The sequence below is a fragment of the Wyeomyia smithii genome, chromosome 3 (genome assembly GCF_029784165.1).
Source record: "Wyeomyia smithii strain HCP4-BCI-WySm-NY-G18 chromosome 3, ASM2978416v1, whole genome shotgun sequence".
Taxonomy (NCBI): domain Eukaryota; kingdom Metazoa; phylum Arthropoda; class Insecta; order Diptera; family Culicidae; genus Wyeomyia; species Wyeomyia smithii.
In genome coordinates, this window is record NC_073696.1 from 13,347,505 (window position 1) to 13,370,093 (window position 22,589).

Genomic DNA, 22,589 nt, shown 5'->3' on the forward strand with positions numbered 1-22,589 from the left:
AATCTTGAGAAGCAATAATCGAGTCTAAAATTCCGGATAATCGAATCTCCGGATAATCGAGTCCGACCTGTATAGCAATTAAAATTTTCATATACAATTGCGAATAAATCACCTCATGTTGAATTTAATTATCACTGTACATCATTCATAACTAAATAAAAAATTTGCCATGTTGAAAAAAAAAATTATTCAGTTGTCAATAAATAGCATTGAAAAACACAATTAACCTTTTTTGACTTCAGCTAAGCTTCAAAGTTTATCTGAAGAATTTTTGAGCTAATGAGCTTGAATCACATAATCTTTCGCTTAAGTCTTACTATTTGCAGCAAGCAGTTGTAAAATTATCTACGCTATCGTAAAATGCAGAAAATTGTTATTTGAACTGTTATACTATAGATGGGGAATGCACTATTTGCCCTCGTCTATAGCCTCTTCGTAGCCACTGCCTAAATTAAGAAATCATAGTGCAACTATATACAAAAGACAGCCTCAAAACAATTCAATTTCATTCTTGTTTTGGATACGGCAGCAAGTGGAACCGCATACCTGCACATAGCTTCTGCTGTTGTTCATTGTCGTTACCGGTGCCGGCTATAGAGGTGAACGTCATCTGGAGCAGAGAGACTATTAAATTAATTATCCCCAATTGAGTATATTCCCTAACCTATTTCAAGAAATACATTGACATAAGACAGGCTGTCGTATTCTACGTTAACTCTGCAGTCGTGGCTTATAAACAACCTCTTCAACTTTTTTAACAAAGCAAACATTTTCCTAAGTTATAAGTGTTCTTTCATATTTGCTTCCACTGCCAGGTGGAAGCTGTCCGCCGTCACGAACGTGTGACCGCTCTCAGGAAAACTTAAAACAAGTTCCTACACCTAAACTGAATTTGAATTTATCAGTAGTATCGAATGTAAAAACAAAATCTAGTAAAGCGGGCAATGTATGTAGTTTCGCGGGAATGCGAAAATGAACGGGAATAGAAGGTGTGACTAGAATTAGAAAAAAAATTTCCTCGTCCAGACGGGACTCGAACCCGCAATCTCCGTTGTCTCCGGCAAGGTGTTTTGGCCAATTAAACTACTGGGTAAGGGTAACTCTTCCTAAGACCAATGTCGAATCACCCTCTACTATTGTGTTCCCGCATCTCAGCATGCCGCGATGAAACTGCACACACTGCCCCGTGGAAGTTTATTTTCTGTAACTGAGAGAGTGGTCTCTTTACGCACACTATGTATAATGACTTATTATATCTACAGCGGCGCAAGCGATGAGACACGTCAGTTGGTGGCCAACTCCCATGGAAGGCGTATCACGGAAGAGTTCCGTTGTGCTCATTTCACTTTACGAACTAATTTCATTTTTTTTTTTGTCATATTGACTTACATTTTAAGTTTAGTAAAGCGGGCAATGTATGTAGTTTCGCGGGAATGCGAAGATGACCGGAAATAGAAGGTGTGCCTAGAATTAGAAAAAAAATTTCCTCGTCCAGACGTCCAGAACGTTCATCTTCGTATTCCCGCGAAACTACATACATTGCCCGCTTTACTAAACTTAAAATGTAAGTCAATATGACAAAAAAAAATGAAATTAGTTCGTAAAACAAAATCTAATTTTATTTTGAGCGGCGCAGTTGGTACATTGTGTTATGCTACTCACTAAAAAACTTGTTTAATAAAGCACGGAAGGTCATTTATGAATTGACCAGCGATGGATTCATCCCAAACGCAAGCTATAGCACCGCCATCGACTTGCAGTAGTTTGTTTTTTCATCACCGGTCGCAGCTGGCTATGGGACTGACTTGCTATCATTCTGGATACGTACCGTAAAAGTAATCGCATGTGAGTCCCAGCTTATTATTTTCAAAAATAAATTAAAATTTGGGTATCGATGCAAGTTTTATGATGCAAAAGTGTTGGATTGTCATTGCAGTGCTAAATTCTGTTGATGGTCTTGATTAAAAAAGCATTTGAGTGCGAAATTTCACCTAAAGCGCTACGATTTTCAATTGCTGTATTCTCGTCAGCACCAAAACGCAAATGGGACGGACTTGCTATGAGCGGCAGTATAGTAGCGGCAGCATCCTCACCGCTGATTTTGGCCGCATTGGCCAGTAGCTTTCTACAGTGAAAGCAATCAGCAACCTGTCGGCCGTCAAATGTCTGTGTGAAAACAGCTTACCACTGTTTTTCTACTGTCGAGGATAGCACAAAACTGCGATCAGTATCATCTCCGATATTAAATTGAACAACAAATTGTTCTTTTGAGAGCACTAACACTTTGTTGAAAAGTTATTACTTTTATTAGCATCGGTAGCTACAGCGCATACCAGTAGCGGTAGTCAGTGGTAAGTATCGCGGCACTTTAGTAAATAACTGAAGGGTTGTGTGCGAAGCTACGACCGCGAGTAGACGTACAACTGAAGCTGAAGACTCAAAATGGCATCTGAGAGCAATTTACGGCTATTTAAAATTTTTAGATGTGAACTTCCGGTTCCTGGAAAACAGCCAAAAATGGCCAAATACCTAAAATATGTGTATTTTCGGAACATCGTGGATGACCAGAAGCCGGAAATCAACTTAAGATGCTATTTTGAGATTCAGAGGGCGACTTCCGATCTGGAACACACCCAGAAACCGCCAAATACCACCTTATAAAAGTATTTCCGGATTCGGGATGATATCGACCCTAGTTGCCTCTTTGAGTCTTTTTAGGGCCACCAAATTATTTTCAGAGAATTATTTTATCAGTATTGTTCAAAAACTATTAACATTGGTGATGATATTAGACAGTCTATCGTAATCCTGGCGTCGGGGGAGCTTCGTAGCCGCAAGGTTACAGAGTCCGCTTTGGTAAGCAGATGGTCGTTGGTTCGAATCTTAGTAGAATCAGGCCATTTGGTTATCCAAGGATGGGTTTATTCTCAGGCTCCCCACCACATACCTTTCCTTCAATCTGAATTCTACAGTACCCCTGTTGACTCTCCTTCTAACAAAAATAAGTCCCTATTATTATAAAACTGGTGTGAGTAACGTATGAAAGTTCTCTCCAGGGAATTGTATTGGACGATATTATTAGGATGGACAGAGGCTCGGTATAGTAGAGCAGAGTAAGCTTGAAACGGAAAGGTAAAACTTACACACAAGCACGAATGAGAGCGTAACATTTATTTCAATAGTGATACTGCCAATAATATGAAGTGCGAAGTACAGAAAACACCTGGGCAATGTCACAATAGATCCAACCTCTGGTCGCAGTGATGATTCCACGCTGAAAAAAATCCTGGCGTCTATCATTAAAAGATTAATGTAAAGGTGAAATTTGCTTCGAGTTTCTCACTTACGGTCACTACCGAATGCAACAATGTATGCAATATTGTAACAAACAGCTGTATGTAATTCTACGATCGCAAGTCGCTTTGAACACAACCGTGATGACTTTTCCTTTTCCTCACAATACATAGACGTACACTCAGAATATTCATCACGTTATAGCTACCGGAAAAGTTACGTGAATATTTTCCACTGTCGTTTTCAAGTAGAATCTACGTGATTATGACAATCAGTTCATCGTGACCTGGTGAAATGAATTATCCTTTGAATCTTATTCAGTAGCCATATGCATTTCATGTGAGTTTCAAGTAGAATTCATCAACTGGTAAAGTGAAAAGCATTAGAGTATCTGATAGCTATCACCTTTTTAATTTTTAATTATTCTGTTTCTTAAGAGATAGGGAATGGTGTTCAGATATTATCGAAATATATTGCATAATTATAAATATCTCCGGTATTCAAATTCGTCAATTCGTAAATGAATGAAACGACATAAAAACTGATAAATATTACGACACTGACCGACAAAAGTTATTGTCCGCTGCAGATGTTTGTGTTCAGAGCTGTGTGAAACCTACTAGCCATCGGAACATTCTGTTTTCTGTTCTTCGACAACAGCTTCGCCATTTTAATTTCTGGATGTTTTCGGACAGAGAATTTACGCAATATATCCTGTTTGACGTTGTCAAATTCACGTAGATGGTACGTGATAAACCAAGGTATGCATGTGATTTTCACGTAAACGTTATGTTTGTCTCATAAATCATGCAAAATGACAGAAAATGAATAAGTATTGGAACTTTGTCGTAACAATAAGGTGAAAAATATTTTGAGTGTAGAAAAATACTGATGGCAGAGTTGAAAAAATTGAGCTTTTTTGCAAGAAAATGAAAAATAGCCACTATAAACGGTCAGTTAGTTTTTCTACCATCACAAGAAAATATTTCGCTTTCATGCAATGTTTATTATCTCTTCCTTCGTTTTTTCAATATTCCAAAAAATCTAAAGCCAAGTCACCCGTCGGGTGCAGTCAGAACGTGTCCGTTTGATATTCATCGTTTCAAATTTTCTGTAAATTCATTATCCTGAGTACCATTCTGTGGACTGTAATGTTGTATACTCGGTTTGTATCCTGTACCGTAGCATTACACGAATAGTAAGAAATTAGAAAAAAATTTTAGCGTTCCATCATGATAACGACAACAAACGTCACGTTGATAACGTCATTTTCACTTTACCAAAGGAACGATGAGTATCATTTGGTTAGATTTTCACAAGATTTTGTTTCGTGACCGTGAACGATGCGCGTGATGCGCTTATTATTTCATCGGAGTATGACAGCTCGCAGGAAAAGATTTGTTGTAGTTTTCACAGAATTCCGGTAGTGAAAATGATTTTTATCAGCCCTTACTGATAGACAATTGCCGAAGAAAATAAACCAAATGATCCAGAAAAATATAATTTTTGACCAGAAGTGTTGCCAGATAGGTTATTTCTGTATTTTAAAACTAAATCTCTATTTTTCGGCAGATGCAGCCATTTTTGTTGTTTTTCTTGGAAAATTTCACGTAAGAAACAACTACTACCCGAGGTACTATGAGTCAATCTCAAGATATACCATTTTTACCAAAGTTTTGATTTTCTCCATATCTTATCCAATCATTTTCATTAGAAAATTTCTTAGTAACAAAACAAATGATTTTTAAGATTTTTCTGGTTGTTAGGGAATCCAAAAATATGTTTCCTTTTTGCAGCAGTGTTGCCAGATTTTTCCCCGTTCAATTAATTCAATCAATGATTTTCGAACTAAACAGGCTGAAGTAAATGAAAAGGTAAGCAAATTGATTTTACGCAATTTTTATATTTCGTTTTCATATTTGTCTATTCCATTATGACGAGCAAAATGAAATTAAATTTTTTCGATTTGATATTACCGTAGAATAAAATTTATATATGATATTTTCTAATAAACAAGATTGTTTGATATAAAATGGAGAAATTCAAAACTACTGGTATACCTCGAGGATGACTCATATTACCTCAGGGTGGAAATTGGGATTTATACAAAGTAAACCTAGATGAATAATTCTCCCAACTTTTCCTATCTTGTGCATTATTTTTTTAGGAGTATTATATTTGTGCTGCTTTCCTGTTTTTCAAAACCGATTCATTGTTTTCAAATATTTCGAAAACAGAGTTGATTGCAGATTCTTGAATTGGTTTGCATAAAAATACATTGCAGAAACTTTCTTTATGTATTTCAACAAAAAAAATTAATCAACGCACTTTAATCTAGAAACAGAACACTCCACTTTCCCTCCGTGTACCAGATGCAGCAGAAAAGCATCCTCGTTGGCACAATGCTCTTCATAACCGGCGTATCACTTTCCCTTTATTGTTTCGTGTAACGTTTTATTTCCAGCCCTGACCAAAAAATATTCTCATTTCGCATCCCCCTGCTGCAGCCCAACCTGACATTCGTCCCTTCGTTCAACTTCTCGCCGGAGCAATAGGCAACTTTTTCCGTTTCATGTCACTCATCTTGGCCATGATATTGCGCACCTCCACTGTATTTGACGATACACTTTATATGTTTTGTTTTGTTCTCTTTAAAAAAAAAAGTCCATCTGGTTGATTCTTCCTTCAACGACAAGCCCAAAAACCACCCACACCGAGTTCTGCTTACTTCTCAAGGGTTTGAAAATGTATACTGATGTACCTTTCTTCCCCGTACTCAAGGACGAAAACATGACGGATTTCTGCAAAATGACCAACATGAAGAAAAACACCGTTGTTAATGAAAGAGTTGCCCACGGTCGGTCGGTATATCAACAAAAAAAAATCCACCGGAGAAACTTGCTTTTGTTCAACTAACCAACCGAAACTGTTCCATTTTCCTGTTTGAAATATTCCCATTTTCTCCCCATTCATGAAACCTGCGGCAAACGCTTATTCTGCTGCTCATTTTGGCCGCGCGAAAAGAAATTACGAATTGTTTTCGTATTTATTTTTATGCTTTTGGTGATTCATTTTTTTGATGGTCAGAGCAACTACTGCTGCTTCTGTTGCTGCGACCGGTGACAGTTTCTGAGTGATTAAATGCCAGGATTGAAACGAAAGGAACTGGCAAAGTTTTTCTTTTATGTTCAGACTTCCCTTGTTCAGCTGCTCTCTTTTTCACGATTGGTGCGGAAAACCAAGCGAATCAGAACCGGATAAATTTCAAATCCGAGGTATTAGAATGGGAGGTGGAGGGGACAAAAAGCAGCAAAAAACTGTTCGCCCACAGCGCGGTAACTGCAACAGTTTTGCGATTACTAGTTTTTTTCACTTTCATTGCGCAGACGATGCTTTTAAAATGATTGTCTCAAATCAAAAATAGTCAAAGACGAGTCAGCATTAGCAATAATGAAGGGTTAGCGACAAACTGTAAAGGCCATGAGTTAAATTTTAAAAAAATATTATATAAATACCAAACAATGCTCGTTCTACTTATAAAGTACGACTAATTCAATTTCGATTCAGGCCAAAACCAAGAGTCAACGTGTCTCCAAAGCCACCGGATCGTTTCAATTATGTTTCGAGTCGAAAGCAACGATACGCTATGTTTTATCCCTTCTTCGATAGCATACAATCAATTACAGTTCCTAATAGTTTTCCGCCATAAAAACTGCTACTTAAAATTTAATCATGTGGTAAATATGTTAACATTCGCAAGCCAACAGTCGTGCAGTGACCGGGCAAGCAAGAGATCTACAAATTGAAAAAGTCTCTCTCTCTGGCTAAGTCACTAGTCTAAAGCCACCAAACGGCAGGTGCGGTAGAATAAAGAAAAATCGAATCCTCTATGCTGTGTCGGTACACGGCCATTCCGTCGTGACTTTCCAGCATGTGCAAAGGAGAGTCGGCCGCGTGAAACAAACCGTGGAGGGTAAGCTTCGCTCAGATCGCTTCATATTGGTAGAAAGCGCATATAAAAGCCGGAACGAGTTGCATTTTATGGGATAGTATCGGAAAGTTCAACAATAACAGAACGGTACGTAAGACTGTATGCAACCGGTACTTTGTGAAGACACTCGAACGATGCCTCGACACTTCATCCGTGTTGCCATCGGTACACATGCATTATTGGCAACCAAAATCAATTTTACACTATTTCCGGATTCAGAACAGCCTTTTTCAAATCTCTTTCACCCTGTGCTTTTCAAATACCATTGCGTTATTCTAGCAACACTGTAAACTACTGAGTTTCCTAAAAGTATCAATAAGTAGAAAAACCTGCATTACTGAATTTGAACTGGGATGTGGTTAGATCCGATGCAATGCTCCTTTGAAGCAACTCGCTACTTCAAGGGAACAGTGTTTCCCATAAAATTCCTACCGGTACCTATATCTGTTGCCCAGCAGTAAATTTCTGTCTGCACTTACCTTGTATCCGTTGGTGCATTCATAAAACAGAATAAGTAATATCCATTGAATATTTGAGAACATTCCAAAATTCATTTGGGTTTTTCTTTGCTGCTACTAGTGTCGCTCTCAAAAGCAACTTAAACAATAAGCAAATGGTTGCACACTTTCATTGAAGTATTTTCCACAGAGATTGTTCCTCTATTTTAGATCTAATTACGTTTCCAGTGAAGCTGTTTATTTCTTCTTCTTGTCAACCACCTTTTAATCCAGAAAACAATCACAGCAAATAAAATTAAACAAGTGACAGACATTACAATAGCCTACTGGATGTGGAACAAACATGAAAGACCAAATAAGTTATTATTTTTGAAAATAGTTTTTTAATTTTAATTGCATTTATTCAATGGAATACACTTACGGCCGATTTGATTTGGATACTTTTCGTTGCGTTTGAAGAAGGTTATCCCAACTTTTGTTGAATATTATTTAAATCAAATGGTTCAAAAGATATGTGTCAAACGTATTTATATACACTGGGGTCTTTTCTACGCGGTTGATTGTACCGCGTTTAAAAGATTAGATTAGATTTACCTATACTAAACTTATTTGATACCGCGTACAAATAATTTTCCAAATCGCTTAGAAATAATCAGCGTTATTGTAACAACATCGCGTTTAAAAAAACGCATAAAAATAACCCGCGTAGAAAAGACTTCAGGGTACACTAAAATCGCTAGTCTATTTCTAAGTTATATAGCAAACATTATTAACAAGTGTTTACAAGAGAAATTTTCTTCAGAAATTTCAGGACTTACGCGGACTTCGAAATTTACGCGGAAGTCACACGGTTTTGACGTAGAACTACGTCTCTAACGAAGCTCCGCTACAGGAGTGTAAAATAAAAATCTAATAACAGGAAAGGAGACGAATTTTGTCCCTCTTCAAAGACTTTTCACACGATTAGTTTTCAAAGAAATCCCTTCGTTCTTGCAGCAATCAATTCGAAAATCCAACCTAAGGGAAAAGGCAACCAAAGGGAAATTACAATGTTGCTTTAGAATAAACTTTCGCAGCAAGACACTTCTAATTAATTCCTGAGAAACAAACTGTGTAACTTTTGGTACCGAATAGCAGTACACTTTATACAGATCAGAGAGAGAATTTCTAATTATGTGGGACAAAGGAAAATATGCAATCATCAGTGTTGTGCTGTACAAATTTTCAATATAAAATTTTTATTAAATAAGTTCTATTTTGGTCGAGTAAACTAATATAATCATATTATTCCAATGGTGCATTCTCCAAATTTCAACTTTGCGGTCGAAATCCGCAATAGATAAACAGTAGTGTGATATTCACCACAATTCGAAAATACTGTGTATTAACAAAATGCAAAACTAATCCGTAAGTGTTATTTTAAAACACAAAATAACGACCTCCGGTTTCTTTAAAAAAGTACAAAATAACCAAATACCATTAATTATTCTTCCTTCCTTCCATTCACTATCCTTCCTTCCTTCCTTCATCCAGTTTTTTCCTTTTCTTCCTTTCTTCCTTTCTTCCTTTCTTCTTTTCTTCCTTTCTTTCTTTCTTCCTTTCTTCCTTTCTTCCTTTCTTCTTTTCTTCCTTTCTTCCTTTCTTCCTTTCTTCCTCTCTTCCTTTCTTCCTTTCTTCCTTTCTTCCTTTCTTCCTTTCTTCTTTTCTTCCTTTCTTCCTTTCTTCCTTTCTTCCATTCATCCTTTCTTCTTTTCTTCCTTTCTTCCTTTCTTCCTTTCTTCGTTTCTTCCTTTCTTCCTTTCTTCCTTTCTTCCTTTCTTCCTTTCTTCCTTTCTTCCTTTCTTCCTTTCTTCCTTTCTTCCTTTCTTCCTTTCTTCCTTTCTTCCTTTCTTCCTTTCTTCCTTTCTTCCTTTCTTCCTTTCTTCCTTTCTTCCTTTCTTCCTTTCTTCCTTTCTTCCTTTCTTCCTTTCTTCCTTTCTTCCTTACTTCCTTTCTTCCTTTCTTCCTTTCTTCCTTTCTTCCTTTCTTCCTTTCTTCCTTTCTTCCTTTCTTCCTTTCTTTCTTTCTTCCTTTCTTCCATTCTTTCTTTCTTACTTTCTTCCTTTCTTCCTTTCTTCCTTTCTTCCTTTCTTCCTTTCTTCCTTTCTTCCTTTCTTCCTTTCTTCCATTCTTTCTTTCTTCCTTTCTTCCTTTCTTTCTTTCTTCCTTTTTTTGTCACCTCTCTTCCATTCTTCCTTTCACCCTTTCTTTGAAAAAAAATCTGTTTTTTCAAGTAAACGAGAACATTGAAAACACTATAAGAAGTCATGCAATGAAAATTGATTTTTAGGGGCATTCTATAGAAAACACCATAAATGTCCATTTAAATAGCCATTCATATCGAAATTTATTGTCTTCAAAAAAGTTGTTTCCTATAAAATCTGCTACAGCTGCTAATTTTTATATGCAAACACGAAAAAAATTAAATTCATATCCAGGCTCTGATTTGAGGGGAGGGGGCAAAGGGGGTGAATGCCCAGGGCCCCCCTAGACCTAGGGCGACGTTTTTTTTTGCTCGTCACCTACCAGAACGTTATCTCTAAATGTTTTAAGAAAAGAGGGCCTCACAAACTCAGTGCGTCTTGAACTGTCCTACAGGTCAGACGTTTTTTCGGTTGCTTGTGGACTGGTCTTTGACTGACTATAGCTTCAAAGTTTGTGTTTTGTCAGTGTGTCTTTTAAAGACTACCTGAAAGTTATTTCCCATCAGTCTTTCTCAAGACTACCTACTTTTGAATTTAACATTTGTTTTAACTTTTTTCGTATCACCTGAAATGGCTGGACGGAAAAAGAAACCTCGCATCGCTGCGGGGAGGAAAAGAGAGGCATCTCTTTCTGACACTTCGAGTGTCTGTAGTGACAATCCTTTTGATATTTTGCCTGAGCAAGAAGCTGGTGAAATGGAAGTTGTTAATAATGAAACTATACAAAATATAAAATCTTTAAAAAAGGAGAAAGTTCCACCTATTGTGGTAACTATTTCTTCTGAATTTAATATATTCAAAAAGGAACTTTCAACGTTTGTTTCTGACGTTAAAGTTACCTATCAAATTGGCCGTAGAGGTGAATGCCGCTTATTAGCCGACTCAGTAAAGGGTCGTGATCGTCTTGTCCAGTATTTAACTGACAAGCTGTACAAATTTTTTACATATGACACCAAGAACGCCAAGCCGTTCAAGGTTGTCTTGAAAGGTCTCACCAACGATCAAACCGTTGATGAGATCAAACTTACTTTAACAGAATTACTTGGCATAGCCCCTACCCAAGTAATTCTAATGAAACAAAAATCACGAGGCGAAAACAGTCAGAGAACTGGAATTTCCCTTGTTAATTATTTAATTCATTTTAACCGTAATGAGGTTAACAACTTAAAATTTTTTGAAAAAGCACATGCTTTGTATAATGTGCGTGTAAAGTGGGAAATTTATAGGAAGTATGGCGGAGGTGAAAAGCATATCACCCAATGCCGTACTTGCCAACGTTATGGCCATGGTTCCAAATTCTGTAACATGGACCAAAAATGTCTTAATTGTGGAGACTCTTCTCACAAAAAGGACACATGTCCTGTGAAAGAGAGTAAAAATTTTCGCTGTGCGAATTGTAACGGCAACCATACGTCAAATTTTTATCAATGCCCAGTCCGGTTAGCAATTGTTAAGGCAAGGCAAGGTAAACAAAATTCAATTTCACAATTAAAACCAACTTCAAAACAAAATTCTCCAAGCGTACCAGTGACGCATAGTTTACCTACTCCTTTGCATACCCGTTTAACTTATGCACAGGTTACAGGTAGTTCGAACATTATACCGCCTAGTGTTGGTAGTTCGAAAATGACCGTTAATATGGGTAAGCAAAACACGCTAGAAAATAATTGTACACCTATCACTCCAGCTAATATTGCTACCGAAAATATTTTTTCTAATGTCAACTGCCTGGGGCCTATTACGGCAGGTAAACTTTCTTTTTTGCAACAGGCAACGTTCGATCTTATGAACGCCATGTTGCAGGCAAAATCAATGTTTGAAGCCATTCAAATAGGCACAAATTTTACTATTAAAATTGTTTCTAATTTAAAATTTAGCAATGATTTTAAATAAAACAATTAAAATATTAAATTGGAATGCTCGCTCATTGAAGGCCAATGAGAATGAGCTTTTTAATTTTTTAACAGTAAATAATGTGCATATTGCAATTATTACTGAAACATTTTTGAAACCTAACATAAAATTAAAATATGATCCCAATTACGTGGTTCATAGATATGATAGGATTCAGGGTTCCGGCGGTGGAGTTGCAATTGTTATTCATCGCCGAATCAAACATCGTGCTCTTCCCCATCTTGAGACGAAAGTTATTGAAACTTTGGGAATTGAAGTTCTTGGGATTTTATTTATTGCCGCAGCATATTTACCATTTCAATGCACACGCGAGCTCAAAAATTATTTTAAAGGTGATTTACAAAAACTCACCAGAAATCGTTCGAAATTTTTCATAATCGGCGATTTTAACGCTAAACATCGTTCATGGAATAATTCTCAAAGTAATTCCAATGGCAAAATTTTATTCAATGATTGTTCTTCGGGATACTATTCTATTTTGTCTCCGAATAGTCCTACATGCTTTTCTTCTGTAAGAAACCCTTCAACAATTGATTTGGTGCTGAAAGATCAAAGTCATGTATGTGGTGATTTGATCACACATACTGACTTTGATTCTGACCATCTTCCAATAACTTTTTCTTTATCACATGAATCAGTTTTAAACCCTATGAGCTCTGTTTTTAATTATAACAAAGCTAATTGGGAAAGATACAAAAATTATATTGAGAGAAATTTCAATAATGAGCTTGATTTGCAAAACGAAGTGAATATTGATTCCGCTTTGGAAGCATTAAAATGTGCAAATGTTGATGCCAGGAATTATTCTGTTCCAAAGGCTCAAGTGAAATTTGATTCACCAATAATTGACGAAAATCTTCAACTTCTAATTCGTTTGAAAAATGTCCGCAGACGTCAATATCAACGTTCTCGTGACCCTGTTTTTAAAATTATTTATAAAGATTTACAGAAAGAGATTAAACATAGATTTACTCTTCTGAGAAATCAAAATTTTGAGACTAAAGTTGAAAAATTGAAACCATATTCAAAACCATTTTGGAAGCTGTCGAAGATTCTTAAGAAACCTTCAAAGCCTATTCCAGTTTTAAAAGATGGTGAACGTTTTCTTGTATCCAATGAACAAAAGGCTCAAAGACTTGCTCAGCAGTTTGAGAGTGTTCATAACTCAAATTTGAATTTTGTGAGTCCAATTGAAATTGAAGTCACACGTCAATTTGATTTAATTTCTTCCCAGAATTTTTTACCTGCAGAAATAATTGAAACTAACTTGAATGAGATTAAATAAATTATTAAAAATTTCAAAAATATGAAAGCACCTGGTGACGATGGAATCTTTAATATACTAATCAAACATCTCCCTGAGAGCACAATGGAATTTTTAGTGAAAATTTTCAATTGCTGCTTCAAAATTGCATATTTTCCCAAATTATGGAAAAATGCAAAAATTACTCCAATTTTAAAGCCGGATAAGAATCCAGCTGAAGTTTCAAGTTACCGACCAATCAGTTTGCTTTCTTCAATAAGTAAACTGTTTGAGAGAATTATTCTTAACAGAATGATGTCACACATCAACGAAAATTCAATTTTTGCAAATGAACAGTTTGGATTTCGCCATGGGCATTCCACTACTCATCAATTGCTCAGAGTTACTAATATGATACGAGCTAACAAATCTGAAGGTTATTCCACTGGAGCTGCTCTTTTAGACATAGAAAAAGCATTCGACAGTGTTTGGCATAAAGGTTTGATTGCGAAATTGCAAACTTTTAATTTTCCGATTTTCCTTATCAAAATTTTAAAAAATTATCTTACTGATCGAACTCTGCAGGTTGTCTATCAGAATTCAAAATCTGATAGATTTCCTGTCAGAGCAGGTGTACCTCAAGGTTCAGTCTTGGGGCCAGTCCTGTACAACATATTCACTTCAGATCTTCCTGATTTGCCTCCAGGATGCACAAAGTCATTGTTCTGCGATGACACAAGCATTTCCGTAAAAGGAAAAAGCCTTCGTGTCATATGCAGTCGATTGCAGAAAAGTTTAGATATTTTTTCTTCCTACTTGCAAAAGTGGAAAATCTCTCCCAATGCTTCTAAAACTCAAATGATAATTTTTCCGCATAAGCCTAGGGCGTCTTTCCTCAAGCCAAACAATAATCACGTTGTCAAGATGAATGGGGTTATTTTAAGTTGGTCCGACAAGGTTAAGTACTCGGGACTAATTTATGATAAAAAACTTATTTTCAAAGAGCACATTGAGAGTATACAAGCCAAGTGCATCAAATATACGAGATGTTTATATCCTCTCATTAACAGGAATTCTAAACTTTGTTTAAAGAACAAACCTTTGATTTACAAACAAATATTTAGACCAGCAATGCTTTATGCTGTACCGATCTGGTCAAGTTGCTATTCAACAAGGAAGAAAACGCTCCAAAGGATTCAGAATAAAATTCTGAAAATGATTTTGAAGCGTCCTCCTTGGTTTGGTACACTCGAATTACATAGACTTGCTGGTGTTGAACCATTAGAAGCTATGTCAAATAAAATTATTAACAATTTTCGACAAAAATCGTTGCAATCCTCAATTGCTACGATAAGCTCTCTTTATAGCCAATAAGTTAGCAATTAAGTTAGTTGTAAGTTTACTTCCCCTTTTCTGACAAGTAGGTTTAAATCCCTACGAATGATAAGTCCTTGTTGCGAAAGCAAACAAATCCTAACAATTAAAATTTCAAATTTCTAACAGTGTTGAGAAATCACCATTTGTGATTGGACACACATACTCATTATTTACTAATATTTATCATAAATACTTAAGCTACTAACAAATCCCCCCTTAAAAAAAAAAAAAAGGGCCTCACAAACAAATTTGCCCTGAGCCCCCCAGCGTCTAATTCCGGCCTTGTTCATATCTTTCTTTAAAGTGGATTAATAGCAAAATAGAAACAAAAATCACTTTGCTGAAGACACTAACTGTCTGAGAATGAAGTGTAGAGAATTAATAATGCCTTGTAAAAGATGCACCTTAAAAAAATTTTACACTAAATTTTGATCTACAAAAAAATGAGTTGAATTTTTTTTTTTTTCAAGAAACTTGAACGCAATTTTTAACAAAAATTCTAGAATGAAGATATGAGGACAATTTTTCCTATGAAAAGGCTTAGTTTTTACAAAAATATTCAATTTCAGCATCTTTCAAAATAATTGTATTCTAATGATTTTAAACAATTTAATTATTCATTTGAAGTTGAGAAATGATAGTTAACTTCGTTAATGCATCATTTTCAAGTTATTTTGAATTTATGTTGAGAAAGAAATTCAACTCTAATTCAACTCTAAATTAAACCAAAAAATGATTAAATTTTCCACTTAAATTATTTTTTGTTGTAACTCACTTTTGCTACAAAACTTTTGATAAAAAGTCCTGAGTTGTGAAATGTAAGTCGAATTTTTGTCTGAAAGTAAAATTTCAATTTTTTTTCAATTTTAACGTGTGTTAAGAATATTCAAATTACAATAATGCAATATGGTTCTAATAGTAAGTTCAAGTCAGAAAGCTCTTTGTAACTAACTTTCTACATGCATTCGTTTTAAAGACATTTCAAGCTTAAAGCTTAAAAAATTTAATATTTGTATACAAATGCACTATTTTGTGAGCAACAAACATAGTTTTATCACAGAGAACAGACGTTCATCTTATTTTTAAAAGATGTGTAAAAACTTGCAACCGTTATTTACCAGTAAGTGGTAAGGCTCCCGCTATGTGGCGCTCTCGTCACTTACAAACCAAGCACTGATATGGAAAAAATATCGATACGGCAATATTTATGCAGTGCAACTGGGGCACCACAAGACACATGTCGTTAGTGTATTAACGTATTTTGATTCGAATTTTTAAACATTTTCAAATTTCTTTATAAGAACATGAATGTCTGTTCTCTGTGGATTTATTTAAATATAGTACAATCGATATCCGAGATATCCCAGATGGGTCTCGAGGTACGATGCTGGCCTAACAAGCCAGTTGTCGTATCTCGGCTTGGGAGAGACTTATGTCACATTCACGGAGATTTATTTCCATAGGTTATGTAAAAAACTACGAAATATGCGGTTGTCAAGCTGATGCTCAAGCTCAAGTCGGAAACGAACTCCACGCGTCATTCAAAAATCCAAAGGGACAACAATACCCAGATCAGAGTTCATGCACTATTTTGAAATAAAAAATGCTTAAATCAGAGTTCATGCACTATTTTGAAATAAAAAATGGCAAATTCCGGTGTCCGAAAACACTAGTCGACTAGTCAATTACGATCCAATGTGGGTATTTCCGGAATCGGAATGCTATTTAAGAAGCTTGAACCCGACCCCAGATACCATTCGTAACTTCCTCTTTCTGAAGAGCAAACTAAAATAGTCAAATACCTACTAATGTCGGTAATGCTAATGATGAAATCGGAATGATACACAGCATCAAAATGACGACTTCCGGTTTCGAAAAACAATGCAAAAATGGCTAAATATCCCCCAATGCGGGTATGTGGTAATGTGGGAATCGAAATAGTACCATAAAATCACTATAAATATGTTATTTAGGTAATATTTCTTGAAAAGCACCAGTCACTGTTTTGCTGAACATCTTGCCCCCGGTTCCTTTACTATCAATCATTCTATGTGGTGTAAAACTTGGCTTGGAGGTGAGATCAACTGATTGACGTGGTAAACTTCTGCATGAATAACCGACGACTCTAATTCAGACTCAATTGTTCTGAATGCATAATGTAATTTCTCTGCAACCAAATGACACAAAGTTTCGCAGAGCAAATCTAATTCCGCGCATGCAAACTCTGTTCTGCACAAATCGCTTCTAAATTAACAAACGAAACGACAAAGCCGCGTACTACTCTTGCAGCATTACACAACAATAACCGGTAACTTTCTCGCTGACAGAGAAACACGTCATCTATACCGGATGTGGTGGAGAGCCAAGAAATCACAAAGGAAAGACGCCAGCGTTCAAGTCAACGAGAAAATCTGACAAAAAAGTTCCCAACCCAAACCCCAGACGTTGCACTGCACCGCTACCATCGCCAAGAAATATTTCAGTTCAATGAAGATGATACTTCTGCAGCCCGGGTAATAGTGAATGGCTTGTGCTGGTTGGTTCTTTTTGTTATTAATGCCACCTTAGCTATATCTACGACAGCTACGAGCACGCTACCGAAGGCCGCCGTCAAGCGAAGAAGTCGGCTGCTTTAGCTATTGATAAGCACCGGTAGCGCGCTAGTAATGGTGGAAGAATTCTCGGAAATACGGGATCTACTTCCGTTTTGAGGCTTTCCTCCCGGTAGCGAGAACTCTTTCCTATTTTCATAATTCCACATTAGGTTGTCTCGTGCGCGTTGAACACGTGCAGTTGTTAAACCGAGAACAAGCAGTTTCATCTTAAGTAACAAAATTTTGCTGAAAACAAACGATGAAACTCATTTCAAACCAATTTCCCACCATTTTACATCAAACTTACAATTTGGGCCTCCCTATTAGCCTACACTTTTGGATCTGCTATCATAAAATGAGATGAACTCTCGGCTTGGGCCCTTCAGCTCTATCCTGTTTGTCCCCTCTTGCCAATCGTATCCCTTCAGGTTCCAGGTGGAGAAAAATGGAGAAAACACAATAATCAATTTGTTTTTCATTTGAATAACTTTTTAAGGTACTTTTGTTCGGAGTCAAGATGTTCCCGTTGTCGCAACCACGAGTAGCATTTCCTACCGATGCTGGTGAGGTAAAATCTTGTATCCATCGCCGTTCCGGGTCCCACGTGTATCCTGGTGATGCGTTTTGCGAACCGTACGACGAACAAGACGATGACGACGGGGACAAAGTATTTCAGGCGAAAGTTTCCTCCGGCTTTTGTGTAACGGAAAAGTTTCTGCTTCTCCCGTCGTTTTTGTCTCTCGCTCCTGTTTCTCAACCTTGTTCTTAGCCGTGTTTCATTTAATGTCGCTTTATTGTATTATTATTTAAATAAACAATACCGTTTTTCCCAGATTCGTGAATAAGTATCTCTGCGAGTTGGAAGCACAGGATGGAATGGGACGAAAATGAGGCTTATAATCTTTAAACGCAGTTTATAAATTTATCCGCGAGGGTAATCGGAGCAAGAACAAGTTTCTTTTCGAAAGGAATACCGGTTGCTCAGCTAATCTCGACAGACAACCGCAAAATATTTCGATAATGCGACAGGGAGGGGGTTGTCCGTCAGAATGCGGTAGGAACAGTACACAGATAAGCAGTGTTCTACTACCACTTAGCTTCAGCTGGTTCGATTTCTGTGGAGCAGGAAATTAAGGCTTTTGAAATGTCTTGCCTGACACTCGTTTCCCATTTTCAGTCGATTGTTTAATAGAGTTTATCGGAATGGAATTCACCCCCAGTTCGGATTATTTGCAGCCAAATGGCGGGGAAATTTAATTGAATCTCATGACGATTTGATAAACAATTGATTGAGTTTTCCAGATGTGGATTGAATTAATACAGATAATTATTAGGTTTCCTACATTCAAATGAGTACATTTTCTATGAGAACAATAAACTCTATACGTAGACGATAAAATCATTTAAATTACAATTGTTAATAAATGTTAAAGGACCTTGCAACAGTGTTGCTGTATTCCACGAAACTTTTCCTTCCGCCTTCCTCATTCTTAAAACTCTTCCGGCCAATAAATTAGGCTTTTAGGAGTTACTTAAGAAATTTGTGCTACGCCTTCCCCGAATAATCCCATAACCATGGCACCAAAGCAAGTCAAAATGTTACAATCACGTCGAACAGCCAATACCGAACGAGAATTTCAAACCAGAAACCGGTACTGGTTGGAGTGTGCTTAAAATAGTTATTTATTGCCTGTCACATTTATTAAAACGGTTTCCCGTCATCCCCCGAGAAACATCCAGGCAGCCAAATTGTGACGCGAGGAAAGTTTCAGCGGTAGCAATAATTGACCTTTTTCCACCTTCTTCTGCCACTGCCATTCAGCGAAGTTCATTTTTCCATGATGCCTAATGTGGGTGGCTGGCTGTCGAGATTCCTGGCGAAAGCGTACATAACACAAAGAAAGGTGCTGGTCGTGCGCCATAGATCGATAAATAACGCTAATTAATAAATAAAATATTTAACACTCGTAGCCATTAAAAGGAAATTATCGGTCTAGTTACGAAGCTGGTGATAGCAGGTGGCGGCGATAGACCGAAGAAAAGACCTTTTCCTTGGGGTGCAAGGTAACGCCAGCAGGAAACGCCACTAGACGGCCTTTTGTGAAGGATTGGGAAAGGAAATTTTTTAAGGCACTGCTTCATCAGATTTTTCGTTAAAAAGTCATTCTATGTGTTGGGGGATGGTACCGGATACCTCCAAATTTCGATAGCTCGTTGCACGTTGAATCCAAACCCCAGCATCGAAGGAATTCTGCTACTCCTAGCAGAATGACCGAGTATACACGAATCCAGCGGCGCCTTTCTCTCCAACAACTAACACAGTTTCACTGATAACACCGATTTATTTAACACATTTTAGGAACTATTTGCTTTATTTTATTTTTCTTAACTGCTACAAATGATATTAATTTAACTTAAACGAATGAATTAGCATGCGGTTCCATCGCCCATGCTATCCGGTGATTGGAAGGAGACTAGCGCGCTGCTCCAGCAGCGCTTCAATAGATAACGATCCTAGATGGGCCGTGCGATGTTATCTGGCAGCGGTCGGCGGTGGGATGAAGTTCGGGTTGACTGCCTCTCTCCTGGCGACGCCTCATCGATCGGCTTATCGGTGGCATCTCTCCGGTGATCGATTCTCGCTCTAGCAGCGATCGGGTCAATTCCTTCGGCGATCGATGGGTTTATCGGTAGCACGTCTTCGGCTCTAGCTCCAGCTTCGATATCGCTCCAGCTTTGCTATCGCTCCAGCAGCGATCGGTGTCGATGAGGAAATGATAGCGGCTGGTCACTCATTGTCTGCTCTGCAGTAGCCGATGTGGATTGATCGGCTTCCTTATGCAGCAGTGTGGCTCGTTCTGTAATATTGTTTTTTGTTGGCTCGTTCTGTGATATTGTAAGGGTTGTAGCGTTGGGGGTACTTGCGAACATCCTCACCCACCCAGAAATTGTAGATTTCTGAAAAGAAAGAAAAAACAGATCCTCTTCGGCGGGACGGGATTGTGGGTAGGTGTACGCTAAGCTTCCTCATCATCCGGAACTGGAAGCAAGCAGATTTTCTCCACTGGGCGTGTCAAATTTCCCGTAGCTGTCTTCAGTGTAACAGCACGCACTACGTTGTCTGCCGAGGGATGCAGCTGGCAGATTCTACCCATCTTCCACTTTATAGGGGGCAAATTTTCGTCCTTAACGACGACCAATGTTCCTTCTTCAATGGGGACGGCTGGCTTCCAACGTTTTGTTCGACCTTGCTGCTGACACAAATATTCTCGTCTCCATCGTTTCCAGAAGGTCTGCAGATGACGCTGCATTGATTGCCAATGGTTGAGCCGAAGGGTTGGCAAATGATCTACGTTTGGTTCGGGGATGGCTTGCAAGGACGAGCCGATTAAAAGGTGTGCCGGTGTTAATGGCTCCAAATCATTCGGATCGTCACTTTGCGCTGTAAGGGGGCGGGAATTGAGGCAAGCTTCTACCTGGACCAGTAGCGTGCTGAAATCTTCCGGCGAAAGGGGTGTTTCGCCTATCACTCTCAATAGATGATGTTTTGCAGATCGGACTGCCGCTTCCCAGATACCGCCAAAGTGGGGGGCGCTCGGTGGATTGAAATGCCAATGTATGGCCTCCTTGGCACACTCTCTGAATACTGCATCGTGGTGGTCTCGACTCTTTAAGACCTTCAAAAATTCTGACAATTTGTTACGTGCACCGACAAAGTTGGTACCGTTGTCGGAAAAAATATCTGAACATCGGCCTCGTCTACCCACGAATCGTCGCAGTGCCTGGAGGAACCGTTCGGTAGACAGATCCGTAACCAGTTCCATATGGACCGCCTTTGTACAGAGACAAATGAAAATGGCTACGTAAGCCTTTACGGCCGCCTTGGAAGTGGTCGAACGAAAACTGGACCAAAGTAGTCAACTCCGGTACCAGAGAATGGTCGTGAGATGGTCACTCTCGACATCGGGAGATCCACCATAAATTGCTGAACAGTTGATGGTTTTGAACGGAAACATTTCAGGCATTTGTGTATAATCTGTCTCGCTAGACTTCTGCCACCCAATGGCCAAAACCGAAGCCTGACGACTGACAATAATAACTGCGGCCCAGCGTGAAGAAGTCGAACGTGATAGTATTCCAACAGCATGCGGGTGAAACGGTGTCGTGCCGGCAATACAACAATTTAGGCAATACTTCATCTGGCTCTAACGAATTTTTCAACCTTCCGCCCAATCGTATCACCTGATCCTTGCTGATAAACGGGTTGAACCATCTCAATGGAGAGTTATTTGGTACACTAGCTCCCTTTGATAACTTAGACCATTCATCCGCAAAACACTCCTTTTGTATTTGACGCACCCATACCGTTTCTGCTTCCTTCAATTCCGTGCTATTTAAAAATTCTGATTGAACCTTCTCCTTGCGATGTGTCCGCAGCAACTTTATAAATCGCAAGCAATATGCTGTAACACGGATAAGCGAGGTGTAAGACGAGAATTTGGCAAGCCATGCTTCATTGAATTCATTCCTAGTAGAAACAACAGCGGCAATTACAGAACGACGTCTCTCCTCATCCCCTTCTTCTGCGCATAAGTTTACTGGAGCATTTGGCCAGGAAGACATCTTTAGTTTCAGCCAATCGGGACCCTCCCACCAGAACGTGTTTTGTAGTATTTCTCCTGGCAAAATCCCTCGGGGAATCAAGTCAGCAGGGTTCTGCGCACCAGGGACATGCCGCCATTGGCCACACTCGGTGATAGTTTGAATTTTTGCTGTTCGATTGGCTACATCTGTGGACCAGGTTGTGGGTGTAGCCGAAATCTACGTAACACGCAGGTAGAGTCCGTCCAAAAATAAGTCCGTGCCGCTAGGCGTATCGCGCCATTCACCTTTTCGAACAGTTTCGCTGCTAGTTCTGCACCGCAAAGTTCTAGCCGCGGAATCGTTTGACATTTTAGTGGAGCTATTCTTGATTTGGAAGATAGTAGATGCACTCTGACCTCTCCCTCAGCGTTTATACTCTTCAAATATAGACATGCACCGTATGCCTTCTCCGAGGCATCAGAAAAACAATGAATCTCCACGGCGACAGGCTGTGGGATAATAACACACCGCCTAATACGCAACTCATTGAGTTGGGGAATTTGTTCCTGAAATTTCACCCAAGCCTCACCCGCCGTTGGAGGCAGTGATTGATCCCAGCTCAGAGGGTTACCGCCGTCGTCGCGTAACGTCCACAACCTTTGCATGAAAATTTTTGCTGACGTGATAGTAGCGCCTAACAGTCCCAGTGAGTCGAAGAGTGTAGCTATGACCGACAGTACATATCGTTTAGTTAGTGATAATTTATCATTTAGAGTAGGGATAGCAAAACTGAATTTAAGTGTATCTGGCACAGGCATCCAGGTCAAGCCTAATGTTTCCACCGATGAGTCTGGATCAAGATTAATTCCTTCCAAAGCGCGAATGGCCAAT

At 38.4% G+C, this 22,589-nt stretch overlaps 2 protein-coding genes across 8 annotated transcripts in view; both read right to left on the reverse strand.

Moving 5' to 3' along the window:
* The window catches only part of LOC129729863 (uncharacterized), a 55,008-nt gene extending 34,837 nt beyond the window's left edge, over window positions 1-20,171 (reverse strand). For 2 of the 7 annotated variants that reach the window (XM_055688728.1, XM_055688726.1), the window contains exon 1: window positions 19,309-20,171. Coding sequence is in view for 5 of the 7 variants with exons in the window: in XM_055688719.1 (XP_055544694.1) it covers window positions 7,765-7,839 (75 nt within the window). In the remaining 2 variants the exon portion in view is untranslated. Of the gene's footprint in view, window positions 1-546; window positions 1,362-7,764; window positions 9,245-19,301 lie in introns of those variants that run through there. The other 5 variants (XM_055688722.1, XM_055688723.1, XM_055688719.1 and 2 more) reach the window with 4 other exon arrangements.
* LOC129728132 (uncharacterized) lies at window positions 20,132-20,938 on the reverse strand. Its single transcript, XM_055686546.1, has one exon. It carries the CDS (start codon window positions 20,936-20,938, stop codon window positions 20,132-20,134), a length of 807 nt encoding a protein of 268 aa, XP_055542521.1.
* Window positions 20,939-22,589: the final 1,651 nt, after the last annotated feature.